The sequence below is a fragment of the Anolis sagrei genome, chromosome 7 (assembly GCF_037176765.1).
Source record: "Anolis sagrei isolate rAnoSag1 chromosome 7, rAnoSag1.mat, whole genome shotgun sequence".
Classification (NCBI taxonomy): domain Eukaryota; kingdom Metazoa; phylum Chordata; class Lepidosauria; order Squamata; family Dactyloidae; genus Anolis; species Anolis sagrei.
The window spans coordinates 40,397,811-40,424,120 of record NC_090027.1 but is presented as its reverse complement, the minus strand read 5'-3'; the positions used below and the strand labels follow the sequence as shown (position 1 = coordinate 40,424,120).

The following is a 26,310-nucleotide window of genomic DNA, read 5'->3' as shown; positions in this document are numbered from 1 at the left end:
ATACACACATACAGATTTTCCCTTTTATTATGTGGATGGATGGAGATGGATAGATAAATAGTTAGATGTGTGGGTGGATAGACAGGTAGATGAATGGATGGATAAATAGACAGGTGGCTGGATGGGTAGATGGATAGATAGGTAGATGAAAGGATGGATAGAAAGATGGATGGATAGACATGTGGATGTATGGATGGATGGACAAACAGAAGGATGAATGGATGGACTGATGGAGAGATAGATGGATAGACAGGTAGATGAATGGATGGATAGAAAGATGGATGGATACATAGATGGACACGTGGATGGGTGGAATGGTGGGTGGTTGGCTAGACAGACAAGACGAATGGACAGATGGATGAACGAACGGCTGGCTAGACAGAAAGAAGGATGAATGGACGTACTGATGGATGGATAAATGGATAGACAGGTAGATGAATGGATGGATAGATGGATGGATGGAGAGATGGATGGATGGATGGATGGATGGAAGGAGGAAGGAAGGAAGGAAGGAAGGAAGGAAGGAAGGAAGGAAGGAGAGATGGATGGATGGATGGATGGATGGATGGATGGATGGATGGAGAGATGGATGGATGGATGGATGGATGGATGGAAGGAGGAAGGAAGGAAGGAAGGAAGGAAGGAAGGAAGGAAGGAAGGAAGGAAGGAAGGAAGGAAGGAAGGAGAGATGGATGGATGGATGGATGGATGGATGGATGGATGGATGGATAGATAGATAGATAGATAGATAGATAGATAGATAGTGAGCACACAAACACACTTACTGCAGGTCTTTAGTTAACTGGTGTTCTAAAAATAAGCCGCAAAAGGCCAAGCTCATGTGTCAACACTCTCCTCACGAGAGGAAAAGGGAACAGTCACGTTTGGGTCCCTGAAATGGAGAAGCTGAGCATTTCGCAAAGAAAGTCAGACTGGGGACAAGGAAACGCAGGGCGGTTCGTTTCAAACCTTTAATGGAACACTCCTGGCATCTCCAGGACATCTGAAGTGCAACTTGTTCCTTGCCAACGACGGCAAACGTTAAGCCTAACTCCAACCAAACCAGGAACGCATCAGTTACGTCTCAGGAAAAGAAAATATTGAATGTCCACAGAATAATCTTGGAATATCACCTGTTAGTGTTACCGGGTAGCACAACTTTACAAAGAGACAATACTGAATGTAATGCGTACGGTACAGAATTACTTGGGGCATACTGATTTCTCTCGCTGTCACTTCGCAATTCCATGATCCTTTTTTTCCCAAACTGGACAGCAAACATGGGGAGTGTTTTCCACGAAGGCATTTCCCATCGTGGATGCCGCCGTAAATTCATCCGGGTGACAATTGCAAACAAAACCCACTTCGAGCAATTGAATGTTTTTTTTTTTACACTATTTACAACGTCCCCCAAGAAATTGTGTTTTTTTTTCACAAAAGCTGGGGCGGGGAAGACAACAACAATGGCCCTGGTGCCAAGAAAAGGGATCTATACTTCCATCTGAAATGAAGAGGACTTCACAAACAGTCACAACTAACTCGTCTTGTTCATTTGAACGGGAAATAAAGAGTAATTCAGCATCTCAAGACTATTGGGTTTCGATATATTTTAATTTCGTCTGAACTTTGAAGACAGACATCTATTTGGAGTTAAGCAGTATTGGCTGGAGAAGAAAATTAAAGTTTTATGGCTGTTGTGGAAGTTCACTAAAAAGAAGGAGGGGGGTATTGTCAGCAATGTTTCCAATCTAGTTTCTGCCACAACCTCCCCAGTGACAGTAAAGTGCTATTTAAAAATAAGTCTCCACAAAACAAGCTGGAATGCGGAGGCTGGCTTTAGCCCCCTCTTTGTGACACCAGGAGAACACAACACACAAACAAGGTTTGCTTGTTGTGCTAAACTGGAGATTCCAAATGTAATAAATGAAAATATATTATTTTCCCCTGCTTTTATACGTCTCCTTTTGAGATGTCGGGGAGCATTCCGCTGCCGGGTGGGGCTCTCTTCCTTTGACCGGAAGGAAGCACGAGTTCCTCTCCACATGATTTCAAACACTTTGGCCTATTTAGAAGGGGAAAGTTTGCAAACTGGAGGAAGCACAATGCAGTTGTCACTCGGCTCCGGGAAGCCTTTTGCAAACCATTGAAACCTGTACAACTGGTAATAGAAATTACCAGCAACTCTGTGCATGTGTGCGCATATATATATATATACACACACACAGACACACAAATATATATATATTTAGATATAGGTATTTTTTTAAAAAATAAAGAAAGGGACATTTGTTTAAAAGTCTAAACCCTAAATATATATATGTATGTATAAATAGCGTCTTTTAGAGTGAAGTGATGCGACCCAAGGAAGTCCCAGCAGCCTGGGGGGAGAGAGAGGATTATAGCAGCATGGTGAAGGGCTTCTCCAGGAGCTTCTTGAACTCGGCCAGCCACTGCGCGCCCACCGCTCCGTCCACCACACGGTGGTCGCAACTCAGCGTCACCGACATCACGCTGGATGTGGCAAACCTGGGCAGGAAAAAGCAAAGGACACTGAAGCTGAAGCCCTGAAAGACCCATCCCAACAGGTCGTTTGCTGGCCATGACCAAGAAGGGAAAAGGGAAAAGAAGGAAGAAAGGACGGAAGGGGAGAAAGAGGGAGAGGGGAAGAAGGGAAGGAAATAGAGGAGGGAAGGAAGAAGGAAGAGACAGAGGGAAGAAGGGAGGGAAAGAAGGTAGGACAGAAGGAAGAAGGGAGAGAAGGAGAGGAAAGGAGGGAGAGAAGGAGAGGAAAGGAGGAAGAGAAGGTAGGAAGGAGGGAAGTATGGAAGGAGAGAGGGTCGGAAGGAAGGAGAAAAGGAAGAACCGAGAGGAGGAAGGAAGGAAGGAAAGGAAAGAAGGGAGGGAGGAGATAAGGAAGGGAGGAATGAAGATGGAGAAGGAAAGATGGAAGGAAGGAGAAAAGGAAAGGAGAGAAGGAGTGGGAAAGGGCAGGAAAGAAGTGAGGGAGGGAAGGAGGTGGAAGGCAGGAAAGAAGGGAGAGGCAAGGAAGGAGGGAACGGAGAGAGGTAAGGTAGGACAGAAGGGAGAAGGGAGAAGGGGAGAAGGAGGGAGGGAGGGAGGGAGGGAGGGAGGGAGGGAGGGAGGGAGGGAGGGAGGGAGGGAAGGAAGGAAGGAAGGAAGGAAGGAAGGAAGGAAGGAAGGAAGGAAGGAAGGGGAGGAGGGAAGGGGAGGAAGGGAGGAAGAGAAGGAGGGAGGGAGGGAAGGAAGGAGAAAAGAAAGAAGGGAGAGGAGGGAAGAAGGGAAAGAAAGAAAGAAAGAAAGAAAGGAAGGAAGGAGGGAGGGAGGGAAAAGGCAGGAAAAGAAGGGAGGGAAGGCAGGAGAGGTGAAAGGCAGGAAGGAAGGGAGAGAAGCAAGGAAGGAGGGAAGGGAGAGAAGGGGGGAGAGGGGAAAGGTAGCACAGAAGGAAGAAGGGAGAGAAGGAGGGAAGGAAGGAAGGAAGGAGGGAAGGAAGGGAGAGAGGGAAGGAAGGACAGAAGGGAGAAAAGGAAGGAGAGAAGGAAGGGAGAGAAGGAAGGACAGAGCAGGAGGGAGGGAACGAAGGCAGTAAAAAACAAATTGTTCAAGAACCTCAGTAAAAAAATAAGCCAGGGGTATCTTGGAAGTTTTCTAAAGAACACTGATTTAAATCACTCACAACTTCCTCTTCACTTAATCACTTCCCTTTTGTCCCTGTTGAATCCACCATCTTGAATCTAAGTTATTAGGGGGGGGGGGGGGCTGTGCTATGAAACAGTGGGTTTGAAGAAGAAGCTCCTGGATGCATAACTGTGGACCAGACATATATCTCTCAGTGCAGGATCTCAACCAAATGTAGTTTAGTTTTCAAATCAATCCACTGTTTAGGGATGGGTGTAAAACAGAGACCAAAATGTATAGCAACAGCTGTTTAGTTTTCTTCAAAAGGCAGGACTGAAAAGATGAGATCCTGCATTGAGTAAAGGGTTGGACTCAATGGTCCAGGAGGCCACTTCCAACTAAGGGTGGTCACCTGTGTTGGATGGGGTTACACTCCCCCTGAAGCCTCAGGTCCGCAGTCTGGGTGTCCTCTTGGATTCTTCGCTCACACTTGAGGCTCAGGTGTCGGCGGTATCCGGGAGGGCTTTTGCGCAACTGAGACTCGTGCGCCAACTGAGACCATACCTCGTGAAGGCTGACCTGGCCGGGGTGGTCCACGCCTTGGTCAGCTCTAGAATGGATTACTGCAATGCGCTCTACGTGGGGCTACCCTTGAAGACGGCTCGGAAACTGCAACTGGTTCAGCGTGCAGCAGCCAAGATGCTAACTGGAGCTCATTATCAAGAGAGGTCTACCCCTCTGTTTAAGGAGCTCCACTGGCTGCCATTCATCTTCCGAGCCCAATTCAAGGTGCAGGTGCTCACCTATAAAGCCCTAAACGGTTGGGACCACCCTACCTGCGTGACCGTATCTCCATCTACGAACCCACACGCTCGCTTCGATCATCTGGGGAGGCCCTGCTCGTGATCCCACCCACGTCGCAAGCGCGCTTGGTGGGGACACGGGACAGGGCCTTCTCCGTGGCGGCCCCCCGACTCTGGAACGCCCTTCCAAAAGATCTCCGACAGGCCCCCACACTAGCAGTTTTCAGAAGGAATCTGAAAACTTGGTTGTTCCGTTGTGCCTTCCCGGATTAGGAATCCCCATCCCAAGTCCTAATAGCACTTTAGCACAATTAACATTTGCTGCACACCGTACTTTAATTCCTACGCCCCTCCTATCATATCAGCACTTTTACCTTGTACCCCTCTCGCCGGCCGAACCAGTTTTAATATGTCTTGATGTATTGTTATTGCTGTCTTGCTAATTTCTGATTTTGATTTGCTTTTAATTTTGATTTGCTTTGTTATTATTATTTGTTATGTTCTGTATTGTATTGTGTTTTATGGCTTCGGCCTGTGTAAGCCGCATCGAGTCCTTCGGGAGATGCTCGCGGGGTACAAATAAAGTTAATAATAATAATAATAAGTCACACAGGCAAAACCATCGTCCACACTGCCAGCAGCAGGGAGTGAATCTGGGTCCTTCTCTGAGTCAAGCAAGGTGATCCACCCTTGAACTCTATGGCTGATACTATCAGAGGAACCCAGGGTTGACAAAACCAAACACACACTTAAATCCCACAAGCCTTCAGTTTGCTCATCTCAAGGGATTGTGTATTTAAGCATTAGTATCTCAGAACTAACTAGAGGGAGAAAGGTGCAAGTTAATGATAAGTGCTGATAGTCGACTTTCTGTGTTTGATGAACTCCGTAATCTCCTTGAAAGAGGAACTAAATGCTAAATACTCACCCCTTTTCATTGTCTGCTGGGACCAACCTCTGCTCGGAGCCCCCGACGGCCAAAATGCAAGCCTGGGGCGGGTTGATGATGGCGGAGAAGTTCTTAATGCCGTACATTCCTAAGTTCGAGACCGTGAAAGTTCCTCCCTGGAAGGAAAGAGGTGTTACGGCAATTCTTTGGCCCTCCCTCCAGCTGTTTTGGACTTCAACTCCCACAATTCCTAACAGCCAGTAGGAATCCAGGTGTTTTGGAGTTCAACTCCCACAATTCCTAACAGCCTACCGGCTGCTGGAATTGTGAGAGTTGAAGTCCAAAACACCTGGAGGGAGGGTCAAAGTTTGCAAATGACTTTTGTTTTGGCTACTTTACTGTCTCCTAACCTGAAATTCATGGGGCTTGAGCTTGCCTTCCCGAGCCTTGGCTGCCAAGGTCACGACATCTTGGTTGATGGAAGCCAGGCCCTTGGTGTGCGCATTAAATACAATCGGGGTGATCAGTCCGGCCGGGGTGCTGACTGCAACGCTGACGTCAACAACGTGGTTCCTAGAAAGCAAAAAGGAGTTGGAGGTTGACTCCAAGGGCCATCCGGTCCAACCCATATATGGCCTCTTGAATTCCTTTCCCCCGCATACAAATACAGGATGTCCCCCAAAATTAAATACCCCCCTTAAGAGCTTAGTCAATAGATATTGTATTGTATACTTTTTTGGGGATGGAGGAACAGAAACTATCTATCTCTCTGTGTTTATATACGCACATATCCCAAACCTATACAACAAACTATCATAAAAGCACTATCAAAAGCACACAAATATTTGGAGACTCTGTCAGAGTCATCAGAAGAGCTGCAAGACCAAGAACAAGCCACGAGAGTCAAGACAAAGATCCACCAGAAGGAAAGTGTTCTTACCATACATCAAGGGAACCAATGACCACATAGGGAAGCTGATGAGGAAACACAACATACAAACTATCTACAGACCCATCAAGAAAATCCAACAAATGCTACGTTCAGCAAAGGACAAGAGGGATCCTCTCGCTTCTGCAGGAGTCTACCATATTCCATGCAGCTGTGGACAAGTCTACAGAGGGACCACCAAACGCAGCAGCATTGCCCAAACACGAATCAAGGAACATGAAAGGCACTGCAGACTAACTCAACCAGAGAAATCAGCCATAGGAGAGCACCTGAGGAACCAGCCAGGACACAGCAGGTTATTTGAGAACACAGAAATGCTGGACCACTCTCACAACCACCATGTCAGGCTACACAGAGAAGCCACTGAAATCCACAAGCATGTGCACAATTTCAACATAAAAGAGGAAACAATGAAAAGGGACACAATCTGGCTACCAGTATTAATAAAAACTCTAAAATTGGGACAGTAAATAAAAAGGAACACACTGAAAACAGGGGAACTCCAGAGAAGAAACAAATAGGGCCAGGTAAACACCTCTCAAAAAAGGGATTCCCCCAGGCAAGAAGCAGCCAAGCCTTGAAGCTGCAAGGCTATCAAAGTGATCAATTGCAACATTCATACCTGCCTCAAACATTCAAGAGTTCTTTCTCCCACCTTGGAAATCATTCCACAGTCATATAAACCTCACTTGCCTAGTTCCCAACAGACCTCACAACTTCTGAGGATGCCTGCCACAGATGTGGGAAAATGTTAGAAGAGAATGCTTCTAGAACATGGCTAGGCAGCCCAGAAGACTCACAGCAACACACATATTTATCTACATATTTATGTAATCCTGCCTCCCCCCCAAATTATACAATCACACACACACGCCCCATATATATATATATATATATATATATATATACACACACACACACACACACACACACACACACACACACCTTCAAATATACATCATTCATATATATATATATATACACACACACACACACACATGCACACACACACTTTATCTTCCTCCACAATCATATATATATATATGTGTGTGTGTGTATGTGTGTGTATATACACACAATTATATGTGTGTGTGTATACACGCACACGCACACACACATATGATAGTCTGTTATATATTTGGGGGTGGGGGAGAGAGAATGAAATTAATGTTTAAATTAGAAATCTGGAAGACTTTCTCACATGGAAATCCAGCCTTCTCCAATAAGGCAATGCCACCGACTGCTTATTGCATTCAATTTAAACAAGTGGGATAATCAATGGCACCTGGTGCGCTCTCCAGAAGCGCCTGCGTGTGCTTACGTGTGGCTATCGGTTAGTGGAAAGAGATACTGAATTTTTAAGAGAGCCTACGCACTGCCGAATGACGGTGTCCAGCCAGGAGGAGTTGGCTTCCGGCACCTTCATGCACGCCAGGGCCGAAGCCTTGATGATGAAGTCGTTGACGGAGAGCTTCGTGTTCTGGGGCATCTCCTGCGAAGACAAGACAGGCAGCAAAGACATAACAGATCAAAGGACGGGGAAATGGCTTTCCCAAATGACGCTTCCTGATGGGATTTTGGCCTGCATCAATAGGAGCCTAGTGTCTAGATCTAGGGAAGTCATGCTACCCCTCTATTCTGTCTTGGTTAGACCACACCTGGAATATTGTGCCCAATTCTGGGCACCACAATTCAAGAGAGATATTGACAAGCTAGAATGTGTCCAGAGGAGGGTGACTCAAATGATCAAGGGTCTGGAGAACAAGCCCTATGAGGAGCGGCTTAAGGAGCTGGACATGTTTAGCCTGATGAAGAGAAGGCTGAGAGGAGATATGATAGCCGTGTATAAATATGTGAGAGGAAGCCACAGGGAGGAGGGAGCAAGCCTGTTTTCTGCTTCCCTGGAGACTAGGACGCGTGGAGCAATGTCTTCAAACTACAAGAAAGGAGATTCCATCTGAACATGAGGAAGAACTTCCTGACTGTGAGAGCTGTTCAGCAGTGGAACTCTCTGCCCCGGAGTGTGGTGGAGGCTCCTTGTTTGGAAGCTTTTAAACAGAGGCTGGATGGCCATCTGTCGGGGGTGCTTTGAATGCAATATTTCTGCTTTTTGGCAGAATGGGGTTGGACTGGATGGCCCATGAGGTCTCTTCCAACTTTATGATTCTATGATTCCTTAATCAGTGGGAACTCTCTGCCTCAGAATCTGGTGCAGTTTCCTTATTTGGAGGCGTTTAAACAGAGGCTGAATGGCCATCTGTTGGGAGAGCTTTGATTGTGCTTTTTGTGCATGGCAACTCTATGATTCTATGGTTCTCCTAAGCCAAGTTCTCAAAATGGGGGAAGGGGAGGGATTTCGGTTCAAGCATCATGTGCTTTCTCCTGCCCTTCTGTCCTAATGAGAGCACACCGCTCTTCTCCCAGGGGTATGAAACCCATCCGCTTCTACAGATATGCCTCTCCGCCCTACAGTCTTTCGTCTCAAGTTACAAATTCTGTGTTCTAGAGGAACAGATGCAAGCCTCGACAGAGCTGGGACATCCGTGATGAGGAGGCACAGTACGTAACAGGCTCAGATGTTGACAACTTGAAAGGGGGAAACAAATCATTGAAAGAGGGTTGGGAAACCGATGAGACAAGAGGCCAAAATTCTCTTTTACGGAATATCCACTGCGACCCTCCACGATGCACATTACCTGGTTGAGTTCTTTTCTTAGCACCAATATGTCTCCCATGTCGACATCGATGGAGAGGTAATAGTGAGGTATCGTTTGTTTGGACTGCATCAAACGCTGGGCAATGACCTGCAGGGAAACACATGCATTTATTCAGACCCTGAAGAGTTACTGGCCATTAGCAAGTGAGAAGGGTAAGGCCTTACCTTGCGAATATTGCTGATGGGAATATCCGTAAAGACTCCTGGTGGGGCGGCTGCAGCCGGCGTTGCTGCTGGCGCTGCCATAGGAGTGGGTTCTGCTGCCCGGGCCTAGATAAAATCATAGAATCCTTGAGTTGGAAGAGACCTCGAGGGCCATCCACTCCAACCCCATTCTGCCAAGAAGTAGAAAAATCACATTCAAAGCACCCCTGACAGATGGCCATCCAGCCACTGTTTAAAAGCTTCCAAAGAAGGAGCCTCCACCACACTCCAAAAGGGCAGGAAAGCACTTTGGTTACAAGAATTGCCAAGAAAGGAGTCAAGAGAAGTGCTATTCCGTTTACTTTTTTTGTGACTGAAGGTAGCATTTTTCAATAGGAGGGGCTTGAGGAAGTTGGCAAAGGGACTTCCGGCGAGCATGAAGGGAGGACAAAGGGAGCAGCAATGGGGATGCCTACACCTTCGTCTACAGATTGCTATTCTTTAGCTAAGCCTTGGTCAACCAATCTCTATTCTATACCTATATGGTCAAAATGCACTCTCAAAGATGCTTGTTCAATGGTGACGATAAGGAAATCCTTTGTGGGTTTCTCGGGGCATAATTACACATCCTTTCACTTTTCCAACAGAAGCACTGAATCTATTCTAGAATTCTATCTGAAAAGTCAGCGGAAGTCTATATTCACACCACACTTATAGAAATCTAATATGTCGATGATAACATAGTCTGTGCACATTCAGAAGAAGACCTATAAGCCACTCTAAACACTGGGTTGTTGTATGTTTTTCAAGCTATATGGTGATGTTCTAGAAGCATTATCTCCTGACGTTTCACCTGTATCTATGGCAGACATCCTCAGAGGTTGCCTGAGAAGGCGCAACTATGTCTGAGACATCAAAGATAAAATTCATCAATGAAGGAAAATGTTCAATAGGCACCAACACAGAAGTATTGGATCATAGGATCTGATAACACTTTTAGAGTTGGAAGAGACCCCAAGGGCCATCCAGTCCAACCCTCTTTTGCCAGGCGCAAAAAGCACCATCAAAGCTCTCCAGATGGCCATCCAGCCTTTGTTTAAAAGCCTCCACCACACTTCCCGTCCAATAATAATAATAATAATAATAATAATAGCCAGAATTGAAAAGTCGACAACAGATCCCAAATGTAGGCTCTGCAAGGAAGCAGATGAAACAATAGATCACATCCTCAACTGCTACAAGAAGATCGCGCAGACAGACTACAAGCAGAGGCACAACACCCTTGCTCAAATGATTCATTGGAACTTGTACCACAAACACCATTTGCTTGCGACAAAGAACTGGTGGGATCACAAGCCGGAAAAAGTTACAGAGAATGAATAGGCCAAACTCCTCTGGGACTTCTGGATTCAGACAGAGTTTTGGAGCATAATACTCCCGACCTCACAATTGTGTTAAAAAACAAAGTATGGATCGTCAATGTCGCAATCCCAGGTGACAGCAGGATTGACAAGAAACAACTGGAAAAGCTGACACGATATGAGAATTGCAAAGACTGTGGCACAACCCAGTCAAGGTTGTCCTAGTGGTGATCGGCACACTGGGTGCAGTGCCTAAAGACCTTGGCCTGCACTTAAACACAACTGGCGCTGACAAAATTACCATTTGCCAGCTGCAAAAGGCCACCTTACTGGGATCTGCACGCATTATTCGCTGGTACACCACACAGTCCTACACATTAGGGAAGTGTCCAATGTGTGATCCAATACAACAGCCAGCAAAGTGTCTGCTGTCGACTCATCTTGTTGTGTTTCAAATAATAATAATAATAATAATAATAATAATAATAATAATAATTTATTTATACTCCGTCACCATCTTCCCAAAGGGGACTCGGAGTGGCTTACATGAGGCCAAGCCCAGCAATACATTACAGCAACATAAAATATAAACAACAAAATAACATCAGAATAAAATAAACAAACCAATCAAGTAAAATAAACAGTACAAAATAACATAATGGAAAATAAAACACGTGGAACATTCGCGTCCCTTTGCGTGAAGGGGCTATGTACTTCTCAACCAACTACAACAGCCCCAAGAGATTGCTTTGACCTCTGTTTTGACTTACCGGGGCTACTTTGGATGGCACAAATGAGTCAATGTCCTTCTTGGTTATCCTTCCATCGGGTCCCGTACCTGGTGGCGAGATGCAGGAAGGAACAATAGTTCAAACATCCACCAACCAAGTGAGCGACAGATGGGACGATGGAGGCTCACTCACCTTTCACCTGCGAAAGATCAATTCCCTTCTCTGAGGCCAGTTTTTTGGCCAAGGGGCTGGCTATCACTCTCCCTTTATGCATGGGGCCTTTAGATGCAGGCTGCGGCGGAGAAAGAGGAGAAGCGACTGCGCCTGCCGTCTAGAAAAAAAGGATGAGAAGATCAACACTTTTCTTTCCCATCACAGAAACAAACAACCCACGTGTGCAAACCCTGGAGTTGTACATACAGGAGTGGGTGGTGGCGGCGCTGGAGGTTTGATCTCGGCCACTCCGGCATCTCTGTAGTCTGCAAAGGCGGCGATGTCCGACTCTCTCTCCACGATGATGCACAACGGCGTTCCCAAAGGTACATCCCTTGTGCCTTCTGCCACTAAGATTTTCGCCAGATAGCCTTCTTCTTGCACTTCAAAGCCTTGCAACAAGAGAGAAAAGGAATTCCGAATAACCGAGGAAGGAGGCACAACTGAGGCCACATTTCTAGGCTTGGTGATCTTACTCTACACACAGGCTGGGAGATATACTAATCTGGAAATGGGACAAGCAGAAGCAAAGGGACTGAGGAAATGTATTGTCGAAGGCTTTCATGGCCGGAATCACTGGGCTGTTGTAGGTTTTTTCGGGCTATATGGCCATGGTCTAGAGGCATTCTCTCCTGACGTTTCGCCTGCATCTATGGCAAGCATCCTCAGAGATAGTGAGGTCTCACTACTTCTGAGGATGCTTGCCATAGATGCAGGCGAAACGTCAGGAGAGAATGCCTCTAGACCATGGCCATATAGCCCGAAAAAACCTACAACAGCCCACGGACTGAGGAAAGCTTCACATCCATGGAGAACCAAATCTGGAGGACTTCGTTTGCTGGCTTTTAGGGTGGTTTTGTTTGGAAACAGCAACCTTCCAAGCATTCACTATTTGTTTGTTAATTTTCTAACCTCACTACCTCTGAGGATGCTTGCCATAGATGCAGGTAAAACGTCAGGAGAGAATTCCTCTAGAACATGGCCATATAGCCCGAAAAAAACCTACAACAACCCAGGATATAACTTCATTTTTCCTTTTCAAAAAGGTTATGAATGTCATTTTTTCCCTAAAAGTTTTGAGACTCCCCACTATCTCAACCTGAGCTTCATTCAAAAAACATAGATATGTACTGGGAAGTAGAATGGGAATGAGTATCAGCCCAGGCTATCAGGCAGCCATGGGAGTCTCTTTCACCCTCCTCCCTCAATCCAGAAGGCTTCTCACCTATCGTCGCTTTGTCCGTCTCAATTTCTGCTAAGAGGTCTCCTTCGCTCAGCTTTTCACCCAATTTCTTCTCCCATCTCTGAACGGTGCCCATTGTCATGGTCGGGGAGAGGGCAGGGAGAACAATCTAGGGGAACGAGGGAACACCATACACCAGATTTCATCGCACAATAGTCGCCACCGCATAATAGCAATACGCTTACTTTTTTGTGCACTAAAAACGGTATTTTTTGTTTTCCTCACACAACAGTCGCTACTGCATAATAGTCACACCCCAACTTTTTGGGGTGCCAAAAATTATAATTTTTTTTGTTTTCCTCACATAATAATCGCACTCCATTTGAGACCAATTCTCCCTTTCTTCCTTCTTTCTCCGAAGACAAGGCAGGTGAAAAACCACAAAATGGAGATCTCTGAAGCTCAAACTCTTCTCTCCTTTCTCCTTCTTCCAAGGTCTTAAGGCAGCATAAAAAAACCTGAAAAGGAGGTCTCTGGAACTCTGATCTTCCCTCTTCCCTCCTTTCTCCAAAGAACCCCATTCCAATTTTGGAGGAAGGAAAAAAGAGAGAAGAGTGGAGCTTCAGATACCTCCGTTTTAGTAGTTTAAACTGCCTTTTCAGAGAAAGAAGGAAAAATCAGCCTCAAATGGCTCTATAGTTTTTATTTTAAAAAAAACCTATAATTTTTCCTCACATAATAGGCGTACCCCCTTTATTGATAAAAAGGGGAAAAGTGCAACTATTATGCAATACTTTTATTATTGCATTGCTGAAAATCCAGCACCAACAACCTCACAAATCCAAAAGCTAGCCCAGCAATGCTCATGCAACTCTGATGCGCCTTCTTTATGCAAAGCTGGAACGACAGGGGTACAAATGGCATCCAAAGGGTTCCCTCTTCTGCTCAGCATAATCAATTCTCAACGTATGTCAATAATTATTATTATTATTATTATTATTATTATTATTATTATTATTTCCCGCCTTTCCTTGCAACTCAAAGCCGGGTAAAACACTATAAAAATACATATAACAAATACACACAGGTAAAATGCAGATTAAAATTAACTGAGAAAATGCAGGTTAAAATTCACAAGTTAAAATTGACCAGATAGGACCTGTTGCCAAAAGAGATAGCTCTTGCGTTCTTTGGGGAGATGCAGAATCAACCAGGAGAACCCCTCGAGTTGCCCCTATCCACCCTCACTTGCCAACTGTCCCAAATCATTAACATTTCACCCCACTTCGCACCTCCTCTTACAAACCAGTCCAGGCACTGTGGTCAAAGGAGGAGGCCCTACTCTCAGTCCCACCCCCATCCCAAGTACGGCTGGTGGGATCGAGAGACAGGACCTTCTCTGTGGCTGCCCCCCACCTCTGGAATTCCCTCCCTAAAAAAAATAAAGCTGTCCCCTCCTCCTCTCCTTCAAAAAACAACTGAAGACCTATTTTTGGAGAGGAGGAGGATTAGATAATGAGTGATCATTTCCTCTGATTGAGAACTATTCTGCATCTGGGATCTCTTAGTCCATGCCAGCCCAATGACCATCTTTCGACTACAAAACCAACCCACACTGATTTGTGAATGCTAGTTGGCTGTTGTAAATTAATTATGGAAGTTTGCTCAGATTTTATGTCATTATATAATTTTGCTGTCTATGTGCAGTTTAATTTATTGAAGTTAGGTTTAATTTACTGATGTTAGGTCTTAATGTTACTTTCATATATGGGTTTTTTTTTACCAGGATTTTAGGTCAGCATCTGTGTGTTTTTATGGAGGCATTGAATGTTTGCCATTGTATGTTGGAATCCTTCTTGAGCTCCCTTGGGGAGATAGGGTTGAATACAAATAAATTATTATTATTTTACTGACACAAAAGTCCAGTATGTCACAGCAAATGAGATCTGTATGTTGGATTTCGTATCACAAAATCACAAGTCGAACACTTCCCAAGCGTCTAGGATTGTGTGATGAATTTTTGAATGATGCGGGCAGATCCAAGTCAGGTGGCCTTTTGCAGTTGACAGATTGTGATTTTGTCAATGTTTATTGTTTCCAAATGCCAGTTGAGATCTTTTGGCACAGCACCCAGTGCGCCAATGACCCCTGGGACCACCTGTGCTGGTTGATGCCAGAGCCTTTGCAGTTTGATTTTGAGGTCTTGATAGCGGCTGAGTTTTTCCTGTTGTTTTTCCTCAATGCGACTGTCTGTCACCAGGTATTGAAACATCAATAATCCAAACTTTTTTCTTTTCCACAATCGTGATGTCTGGTTTATTGTATTGGTATTATTATTATTTTACTGACACAAAAGCACAATATTTCACAGCAAACGAGATCTATATGCTGGATTTCGTATCCAAAAAACAAAAAAACAAAAACAAGTCGAACACTTTCCAAGCATCTAGGACTGTGTGATGCATTTTATTATTATTATTATTATTATTATTATTTGAAAAACAACAAGATGAGTCCACAGCAAACAAGATCACTTTGCTGGCTGTTGTATTGGTATTATTATTATTATTATTATTTTACTGACACAAAAGCACAGTATGTCATAGCAAAAAAAACCTATATGCTGGATTTCGTATCTAAAAATCACAAGTCAAACACTACCCAAGCTTCTAGGACTGTGTTATGTATTATTATTATTATTGTTATTATTATTGTTATTATTATTATTATTTGAAACACAACAAGGGAGTCCACAGCAGACACTCTGCTGGCTGTTGTATTGGTATTATTATTATTATTATTATTATTTATTTTACTGACAAAAAAGCACAATATTTCACATGAAACAAGATCTATATGCTGGATTTCGTATCTAAAAATCACAAGTCGAACACTTCCCAAGTGTCTAGGACTGTGTGATGCATTATTACTTTGGTGTTGTTGTTGTTGTTTTAGAAAAGGCAGCGGAAGTGTTCCAGAGGATCATGGCTTGCATTGAGTGAGATTTGAAGGCAATGTAAACTAAACAATAAAGGACACAAATGCTGCAGAAAAGAGTGATAAGAAGCCTGTAACCGTACCTGCATGTGAGGAGGGTAGGAGCTCCCTGGAGCCCGAGCGGAGGGTTGAGATGCCGGTGTGGATGGCGCTGCCGCCGAAGGAGGAGAAGGAGGAGGCACTGAGGCTGGAGGAGCAGTGGCTGCAGCATCCAAAGTGAAACTCTTAAAGGCATCAACAAGCTCGGGCCTAGGAGGAAGCAGGAAGGCACCATGAGCCACAGAGACAACATAGTAAAGGTGTAAATGCACCCTCCGGCACCATTGGCATGCACCATCAAGACATTCTTGGGGTCTGCAAGGCTGACCTTTGCAGTATTTCAATTACAGTAAGGTGGACAAGATAAAAATTAGGCCAAAATCTTTGCTCACCTTCAAGAAACAGCAACAAAAATAATTGGGGCAATTGTCAATTGTAAAGATAATGCATTAGAAGAGTGTCACCAAATATAACAATACGACTAGATAATATTTCAAAGGGAGGAGAATAATATAGGTTTAAGATAAACAAAATGAAAAAAATAGCACCCTGATATTTCTAGATACAGAAAAGGCATGTGACAATGTAAATTGGGAAATTACATTCGTAATACTAGGGAAAAAATATGTAAAATTCAAAAGGCATAAACAGTGATAAATAGAGTATTAACAAAGAAGTGCATGATACACGAAGGTACAAGGCAAGGCTGCCCAAGCTCACAATTTATACTAGTATTCGAAGTACTCCTTCGAAAAATAATGGAAAATGAAAATATTAGAGGATGAAAAATCAAGTACTGTATATACTCGAGTGTAAGCTTAGTTTTTCATTCCTTTTTTTAGGCTGAAAAAGTCTCCCCGGCTTATACTTGAGTCAAGGTTATTTATTATTTTACTTTGTTGTTGTTGTTGTTGTTGTTGTTGTTGTTGTTGTTATTACATTGATTATTTTACTCTATTATTGCTGTTATTATTACATTATTTTACTCTATTATTATTATTATACTCTATTTTATTATTATTAGAAGGATATGTAAGCATATTTACATTGAAGAAGGTTAGAATAATGGTTTAATCAGAGTTGGACAGTCTTATCTTGAATTACAGTTTTAAGTAAATATTCAAAAACATTTAACCTACTGATGCCTAAATTAATATAATTTTATTGGTATCTATTTTTATTTTGAAATTTACCAGTAGCTGCTGCATTTCCCACCCTCGGCTTATATTCGCGTCAATCTATTTCCCCTTTTTCTTGTGGTAAAATTAAGTGCCCCGGTTTCTATTCGGGTCGGCTTATACTCGAGTATATACGGTATTTTTAACCAAGAGCATTCACTGATGACCTATTAATAATAATAATTGAAGATTCTCTAGAAAACTTCTAAGAAGCATTAGCAATATTGAAAGAAACAATCAGGGCCAGGTAACACCTCCCAACAAAGGACTCCCCCAGGCAGGAAGCAGCCAGGCTTTGAAGCTGCAAGGCTTTTCAATGCTAATCAAGGTGGCCAACTGTAACATTCACACCTGCATCAATCAGACAGGAGTTCTTCCTCCCACCCTGGACATCATTCCACAGATTTATAAACCTCACTTGCTTAGTTTCCAACAGACCTCACAACCTCTGAGGATGCCTGAATTGAAGAGAAGCAACTGGAAACGCTGGCACAATACAAGGATTTAAAGATCGAACTGCTAAGACTCTGGCACAAATCAGTTAAAGGTAGTCCCAGTGGGGATCAGCACACTGGGTGCAGTGCCTAAAGACCTTGGCCTGTACTTAAAAATAATAAGCGTTGACAAAATTACCATCTGTTAGCTGCAAAAAGCCACCCTGCTAGGATCTGCACACATTATTTGCCAATACATCACATAGTCCTAGACACTTGGGAAGTGTCCGATGTGTGATTCAATACAACAGCCAGCAGAGTGATCTTGTTTGCTGTGGAATAATCTTGTTGGGTATCTAATAATAATAATAATAATAATAATAATAATAATAAAGAAGAAGGAGCCTCAACTTCAACAGAAGGAAGTTGGGGAGGCTCTTATTGAAAAGAGTCGGAAATGTAAACAAAGAGTAGCAAACAAAGCATATTTAAAAAGGCACTCCCGTGCATCTCATAATAATAATAATAATAATAATAATAATAATAATAATAAAGGAGCCTCAACGTCAACAGAAGGACGTTGGGGAGGCTCTTATTGAAAAGAGTCAGAAATGTAAACAAAGAGTAGCAAACAAAGCACACTAAAAAAGACGCTCCTGTGTATCTCATAATAATAATAATAATAATAATAATAATAATAATAGAAGGAGCCTCAACTTCAACAGAAGGAAGTTGGGGAGGCTCTTATTCAAAAGAGTCAGAAATGTAAATAAAGAGTAGTAAACAAAGCATATTTCAAAAGACGCTCCCGATTGTACTCACTTGTCGACAGTGATGCATATGATGGCTCCAATGGGGACGTCCCGCGTTCCTTCTGGCACCAGGATCTTAGCCAGGTAACATTCTTCGAGGCTTTCGAACCCTACGGTTGCTTTGTCTGTCTCCACCTTCAGAGGCAGAAAAGCAGTGTGGTTACAGCTTTTGTAATGCTAATGCTCAGGTGCAAATTGAGACCCTTTAACTCAGACATGGGCAAACTTTGGCTCTCCTCCAGGTGTTTTGGACTTCAACTCCCCACAATTCCTAACAGCCGGTAGGCTGTTAGGAATTGTGGGAGTTGAAGTCCAAAACTGTTAGGAATTGTGGGAGTTGGGTAGGCTGTTAGGAATTGTGGGAGTTGAAGTCCAAAACACCTGGAGGAGAGCCAAAGTTTGCCCATACCTGGTCTAACATGTTCAGGTTACCTCTGCGATGAGGTCCCCTTCGCAGATCTTGTCGCCTTCCTTCTTCTCCCACCGAGCGATGGTCCCCATCTGCATTGTGGGCGAGAGAGCGGGCAAAGGCACCTGCAAAGGGGAAAGGGGTCAAGGGGAGAAAGTTGGAACCCCAAAGGCCACACATTTCAACCCCTTCTTCCAGGAACAAAGACACACCCAGGCCCTCCTAACAGAGGGCCATCCAGCCTCTGCTTAAAATAGGATTCCCAGGTAGAAGCATATTCCACCGCTGAATGCCATTATCAGGAAACTCTTCCTAATGTTTAAGTGGAATCTCTTTTCCTGCAGTTTGAATACGCGACTCCATTGTGTCCTAGTCTCTGAAGCAGCAGAAAGGAAGCCTGTTTCTTCCTACTTTTCAACACCAAAACATAGCCATCGCATCCTCTTTCAACCTTCTCTTCTCCAAGCTAAACATCCCCAACTCCTTAAGCCTCTCCTCAGGGGGATGCAGGGTTTACAAACTTTCTGTCATTTGCGTGACCTTTCTCCAGACTCCTTCCTCCTTGAACTGCATTGCCCAGAACCAGGCAATGGATTACACTACACAACACAATTTTTGTTCCTGTGTTGTAAATGTCATTTCCTAATTGGGACTATCATAAAAACATGGGGAAAATTTACTAAACTGCAAAAACTGTGAGTTTTCCAGGCCATGTTCCAGAAGCATTCTCTTCTGACGTTTTGCCCACATCAATGGCAGGCATCCTCTGAGGTTGTGAGGACTGTAGGAAACGAGGCAAGTGGGGTTTGTATACCCGTGGAATAATGTCTTGTCTTGTCAAAGGCTTTCATGGCTGGAATCACTAGGTACTTGTGGGTTTTTTCGTGCTATAGGGCGAACCCCACCTCCTCCAAGATGAACTGAACCACCTCAACTGGGCTCTCCAGGCCAATGGAGGCTCCACCTCAGACATCAGAAGAGCTGCAAGACCAAAAACAAGCCACGAGAGTAAAGATGAAGATCCACCCAGAGGAAAATTGTTCCTGCCAGACATCAAGGGAACCACTGACCACAGAGGGAAGCTGATGAGGAAACACAACATACAAACGATCTACAGACCCACCAAGAAAATCCAACAAATGCTACGTTCAGCAAAGGACAAGAGGGATCCTCTCACCTCTGCAGGAGTCTACCATGTACCATGCAGCTGTGGCCAAGAAGTCTCCGTAGGGACCCCCAAACGCAGCAGCATTGCCCAAACACGAATCCAGGAACATGAAAGGCACTGCAGACTACTTCAACCAGAGAAGTCAGCCATAGCAGAGCACCTGATGAACCAGCCTGGACACAGCATAGTATTTGAGAACACAGAAATGCTGGACCACTCTCATAACCACCATGTCAGACTACACAGAGACGCCATTGAAATCCACAAGCATGTGGACAATTTCAACAGAAAGGAAGAGACCATGAAGATGAACAAAATCTGGCTACCAGTATTAAAAAAACTCTAAAATTACAACAGCAAAACAACAGAGGGGAAACAAACAGGCACATAAAATCACTCTCAACAAGAGATTACCCCCAGGCGCTTCCAGGCCATTGAATGCAAATCAAGGTGATCAGCTGAAACATTACCCTGGTCTTTCCACAGATATATAAACCCATTTTCCTAGTTCCAACAGACCTCACTACCTCTGAGGATGCTTGCCATAGATGCAGGCGAAACGTCAGGAGAAAAAATTGCCTCCAGAACATGGCCATATAGCCCGGAAAAACCTACAACAACCCAATGTCTTGTCTGCTTGAAGCAAGCATGAATGTTGCCACTGGCCAGCTTGATTAGCATTTAATGGCCTAGCAGTTTCAAGGTCTGGCTTCTTACTGCCTGGGGGAATCCTTGCTTGGGAGGTGTTAGCTGGCCCTCGTTGTTTCCTGCCTGGAATGCGTGTGAATGTCTCAACTGACCACCTTGATTAGTATTGGATGGCCTGGCAGTGCCTGGGGCAATCTTTTGTTGAGAGGTGATTAGCTGATTGTTTTCCTTCTGCTGTTTTGCTTGGAGGGGGGGGGCCAAGCTGGCCCATGCCTGCTCTCAAATGTCAATATCGTCTTTGGCCCCCTTTCCCCCTCAGAAGAGCCCCCAAGTGTCACCTTCTGGTGGGTCGGGTAGGTGCTCCAGGGCCGGGAAGGGGCGGCCTGAGGCCCGGCTGTCTTGGCTCCGGCTCGAGGGAGAAGCAGCAGCGCCGTCCCGCCCCAAGGAGGCGAAGAGAAGGCCGAGGAGGAGGCGGAGGCAGAGGCCTGGTGGTGGGCCCAAGCGCGGCCCCGCGCCCTCTCCCCCGCGCTCGCCCCCGCCCGCCTCGGGGCCGCGCACTGCCGGGCCACGCGCCTGGCCAGCGCCCGCCACATCGCTCCCCTCGGCGACTAGGCCCACGCCCGGCCCTCGCCTGCCTTGCTTCCTTCGCCGCCTCCGCTCTCTAACTGACCTCCCTCTCCTGTCTCTCTGGCTGTGCCTCCCGGAAAGAAGCAGAGGGCGCACGACACTGCCGCAAAAACAGGGGGCCGTAAAGGAACCAAGGAGAGGTGGGCGGGGCTTCCCGAGTCTTCCAGGCGCATGCGCGGAAGCCGCGCCCTCCCTGTGCCTTTCAGGCGCGGCTGGCGGAGGGCTTTTCTGCGCACGCGCCAAAGCAACTGTTGACACTAGGGCCATTGCTACACAAGACTGTTGATATTTATGTATTTTGCCTGAAGCAATCTTTTGTTGAGAGGTGATTAGATGTCCTTGTTTGTTTCCTCTCTGCTGTTTTGCTGTTGTAATTTTAGAGTTTTTTAATACTGGTAGCCAGATTTTGTTCGTTTTCATGGTTTCCTCCTTTCTGTTGAAATTGTCCACATGCTTGTGGATTTCAATGGCTTCTCTGTGTCGCCTGACACGGTGGTTGTTGGTGTGGTCCAGCATGGATACTCCACTTCAGACAGAAGAGCTGCAAGACCGAGAACAAGCCACAAGAGTCGAGACCAAGACCCACCCAGAGGAAAAGTGTTCTTGCCATACATCAAGGGAACCACTGACCGTAGAGGGAAGCTGAGGAGGAGATACAACATACAAACTATCTACAGACCCACCAAGAAAATCCAACCAATGCTCCGTTCAGCAAAGGACAAGAGGGATCCTCTCACTTCTGCAGGAGTCTACCGTATCCCATGCAGCTGTGGACAAGTCTACATAGGGACCACCAAACACAGCAGCATTGCCCAGACATGCATCAAGGAACATGAAAGGCACTGCAGACTACTCCAACCAGAGAAGTCAGCCATAGCAGAGCACCTGAGGAACCAACCTGGACACAGCATATTATTTGAGAACACAGAAATGCTGGACCACACCAACAACCACCATGTCAGACTACACAGAGAAGCCATTGAAATCCACAAGAAACATGTGGACAATGTCAACAGAAAGGAGGAAACCATGAAAATGAACAAAACCTGGCTACCAGTATTAAAAAACTCTAAAAACTCACATGAAACTCCTGGAACGATTCCATCAGCGCTGCCTCCGGAAAATCCTGCAAATCTCTTGGGAAGACAGGCGGACAAATGCCAGCATGCTGGAAGAAGCAAAGACCACCAGCATTGAAGCAATGCTCCTCCGCCATCAACTCCGCTGGACCGGCCACTTTGTCCGGATGCCCAATCACCGTCTCCCAAAGCAGTTGCTCTACTCCGAACTCAAGAACGGAAAACGGAGTGTTGGTGGGCAGGAAAAGAGATTGAAAGATGGGCTCAAAGCCAACCTTAAAAACTGTGGCATAGACACTGAGAACTGGGAAGCCCTGGCCCTTCAGCGCTCCAGCTGGAGGTCAGCTGTGACCAGCAGTGCTGCAGAATTTGAAGAGGCACGAATGGAGGGCGAAAAAGAGAAACATACCAAGAGGAAAGCGCGTCAAGACAATCCCGACCGAGACTGCTTTCCACCTGGAAACCAATGTCCTCACTGCAGGAGACGATGCAGGTCAAGAATATGGCTTCACAGTCACCTACAGACCCACCAGAACACTGACTATACTACTCAGCCAACGAGGGATTGCCTAAGTGAAGTGACATAAACACCAAAAACATAGAGAGATCCTGGCCCTTGAGAATCTAACTGGAAGTCAGTTGTGCTAGGATTTTGAGAAGGATTGAGGGCCAAAGGGAGAAACGTCCTGAGAAGGTTCCTCAAGCAAACCCTTGTTGATATTACCTTCCCTCTGGAAATGTATGTCTTCATAGTGAAAGACCATCATGTGGATCCAGAACAGGTCTCCACAATCACTTGTGGACCTCCTTGAAAGACTCCTGGGCCTATAGAAGTAGTAATGAAACAAACCAGGCTTATTTTGAAGACTTTATTAAAAGTTCCTTTCCTTTAAAGTCTTTGTCCTTGGGTCAAAAGTACGTCCAACGGTCAACGGCACACAAACAAGGTCCAGGTCCTTCTTGGTCACAGAGAAAGAGTTTTGCAATTACAATATTTCTAGGCAAAACAGAAGAGTATAGAAGAGGTATGGGCAAACTTTGGCCCTCTGGGTGTTTTGGACTCCAACTCCCACAATTCCTAACAGCCTACCGGCTGTTAGGAATTATGGGAGTTGGAGTCCAAAACACCCGGAGGGACAAAGTTTGCCCAAGCCTGGTATGGAACGTTTGCAATGTTGGTTCTGCAAGGACACGGACCCAGAAAGGAATTGCAGAAGGAAGCAAAACAAATCAGCCGCAAAGACGAAAAGAACGAGAACATTCCCTCTTCATTAAAAATGCATATTGCCCGTTGGTCCAATTAATAATCCATGCTGACCTCACTCTGCAAAGACGACAAGAAGAGGATTGATAAACCTGCGACTTACAAGGCTTTTGCACATATATAAGATTCAGAACAAGGGTCTTGGATCCTCCAGTGCTGAAAATTCACTGTAAGGTTATATCTTTGGTGTTACTGTAGGGATACAATAAACAAACCAAAGGTATTAGGCAAAATATCATTATGTGTAGTTGAAGGCTTCCATCGCCAGAATCACTGGGTTGCGGTGAGTTTTATGGGCTGTCTGGCCATGTTCCAGAAGCATTCTCTCCTGACGTTTCGCCCATATCTATGTCAGAGGTTGTTGGAAACTAGGCAAGTGGGCATTATAGAGAAAAAGAGCTCTTGTCTGCTTGAGGCAACTACCACCTTGATTAGCATTTAATGGCCTTGCAGCTTCAAATCCTGGCTGCTTCCTGTCTGGGGGAATCCTATGTTGGGAGGTGTGAGCTGCCCCTGTTTCCACCTGATTGTTCCCATTGGCCACCTTGATTAGCATTTAATGGCCTTGTAAAAATAATTTAAAAATTCAAAACTGCAACACCATATAGTATAATAATAATAATAAAATTATATATTTTATATTACATGTAATATTACTAATAATATTACAATATAATTGTATAATACAATATAGTGATGTATAGCACTGATATTGTACTGTGTTCATGATAACCCATTTTCCTAGTTCCAACAGACCTCACTACCTCCGAGGATGCTTGCCATAGATGCAGGCGAAACGTCAGGAGGGAATGCCTCTAGAACATGGCCATATAGCCCGAAAAAACCTACAACAACCCAGTGATTCCGGCCATGAAAGCCTTCGACAAGACCTCACAACCTCTGAGGATGCTGCCGTAAATGTGGGTGAAACGGCAGGAGAGAATGCTTCTGGAACATGGCCATACAGCCCGGAAAACTCACAGCAACCCAGTGATTCGGCCATAAAAGCCTTTGACAAATCGAAGATCTTAGGCGAAGATTATAACTGCTTCAACTTTATGAATGCTGAAAGGTCTTAAGTGAATGTCCTGCAAAATCTTGGGCTGGTTGCATCAAAATCCATGGGATTTAAAGTCGTAAACTGTGTGCAGGATTGCTCAGCCCTTTTCTGAAATGACCACCATCCTGCCTTGTGTTTACAAAATGGAAGAATGAACTCAACTGACATGCAGTTTAAAAACACCTTGAAGCACGTAACCCTTGTTGAAGAAAACCAGACAATATTTCGTTCGTTTCCGTAAAGTTAACTCCATGCTGTCTTTCGCAATGTACAAAAACTCATGCAACAGAGAAACTGGCAGTTAATTCCACGAAAGGAAGTAAGGGGTTTTTCCCCTTCTTCTTAGAGAAAGGAACAATTTCCCCCCTCCTTTTCAGTCTTGCAGTTGTTCCGAATGACGACGAAGACCACGCTCCGAATGCTAACAGCGGACACAGGTTAGAAAGGCACTACCGCTCTTTCTAGAGGAACAACACATAAAATGCCTATACAAGAACTCGCTGGAGAAATATAAAACCGTTTTTTAAAGATCCTGTCGTACCTTGATAGTAAAATAAAACTAATTACAAGAGCCATAGAGAGTGGCATTCAAAGGATGCAGCGGGAAACATCCCAGCATTCTCTACAGCGGGCTTGGGCAAACTTCAGCACTCCAGGTGTTTTGGACCTCAACTCCCACCATTCCACCATTCCTAACAGCCTCAGGCCGCTTCCTCCCCCCCCCCTCCCGCCACTGCCGAGGGGGGAAAAGAAAAAGGACTGAGGCTGTCGAGGGTGAAAAGGAAAGGGACTGAGGCTGCCGAGGAGAGAAAGGAAAGGGACTGAGGCTGCCGAGGAGAGAAAGGAAAGGGACTGAGGCTGTCGAGGGTGAAAAGGAAAGGGACTGAGGCTGCCGAGGAGAGAAAGGAAAGGGACTGAGGCTGCCGAGGGTGAAAAGGAAAGGGACTGAGGCTGCCGAGAGTGAAAAGGAAAGGGACTGAGGCTGCCGAGGGTGAAAAGGAAAGGGACTGAGGCTGCCGAGGAGAGAAAGGAAAGGGACTGAGGCTGCCGAGGAGAGAAAGGAAAGGGACTGAGGCTGTCGAGGGTGAAAAGGAAAGGGACTGAGGCTGCTGAGGAGAGAAAGGAAAGGGACTGAGGCTGCCGAGGGTGAAAAGGAAAGGGACTGAGGCTGCCGAGAGTGAAAAGGAAAGGGACTGAGGCTGCCGAGGGTGAAAAGGAAAGGGACTGAGGCTGCCGAGGAGAGAAAGGAAAGGGACTGAGGCTGTCGAGGGGGGGAAAGGAAAGGGACTGAGGCTGCCGAGGGTGAAAAGGAAAGGGACTGAGGCTGCCGAGGGTGAAAAGGAAAGGGACTGAGGCTGCCGAGGAGAGAAAGGAAAGGGACTGAGGTTGTCGAGGGGGGGAAAGGAAAGGGACTGAGGCTGCCGAGGGTGAAAAGGAAAAGGACTGAGGCTGCCAAGGAGGGAATGGAAAGGGACTGAGGCTGTCGAGGGGGAAAGGAAAGGGACTGAGGCTGCCGAGGCTGAAAAGGAAAGGGAACTGAGGCTGCCGAGGGTGAAAAGGAAAGGGACTGAGGCTGTCGAGGGGGGAAAGGAAAGGGACTGAGGCTGCCGAGGAGGGAAAGGAAAGGGACTGAGGCTGCCGAGGGTGAAAAGGAAAGGGACTGAGGCTGCCGAGGGTGAAAAGGAAAGGGACTGAGGCTGCCGAGGAGGGAAAGGAAAGGGACTGAGGCTGTCGAGGGGGGAAAGGAAAGGGACTGAGGCTGCCGAGGCTGAAAAGGAAAGGGACTGAGGCTGCCGAGAGGGAAAAGGAAAGGGACTGAGGCTGCCAAAGGGGGAAAGGAAAGGGACTGAGGCTGCCGAGGGGGAAAAGGAAAGGGACTGAGGCTGCTGAGGGGGAAAAGGAAAGGGACTGAGGCTGCCGAGGGGGGAAAGGAAAGGGACTGAGGCTGCTGAGGGGAAAAAGGAAACGGG

The 26,310-nt window shown here is 45.5% G+C and overlaps 1 protein-coding gene across 1 annotated transcript; it reads right to left on the bottom strand.

Moving 5' to 3' along the window:
- Positions 1–957: 957 nt before the first annotated feature.
- Positions 958–21,040, bottom strand: DLAT (dihydrolipoamide S-acetyltransferase). The gene is made up of 14 exons (XM_067470799.1): positions 20,649–21,040; positions 18,518–18,619; positions 18,096–18,220; positions 15,706–15,871; positions 12,668–12,794; positions 11,650–11,834; positions 11,422–11,560; positions 11,269–11,336; positions 9,159–9,263; positions 8,974–9,081; positions 7,654–7,769; positions 5,739–5,901; positions 5,368–5,504; positions 958–2,526 (listed from the first exon to the last, which is right to left on the bottom strand). Exons 1-14 carry the CDS (start codon positions 20,901–20,903, stop codon positions 2,397–2,399), a joined length of 1,926 nt encoding a protein of 641 aa, XP_067326900.1. The 5' UTR covers positions 20,904–21,040; the 3' UTR covers positions 958–2,396.
- Between the last annotated feature and the right edge of the window lie 5,270 nt (positions 21,041–26,310).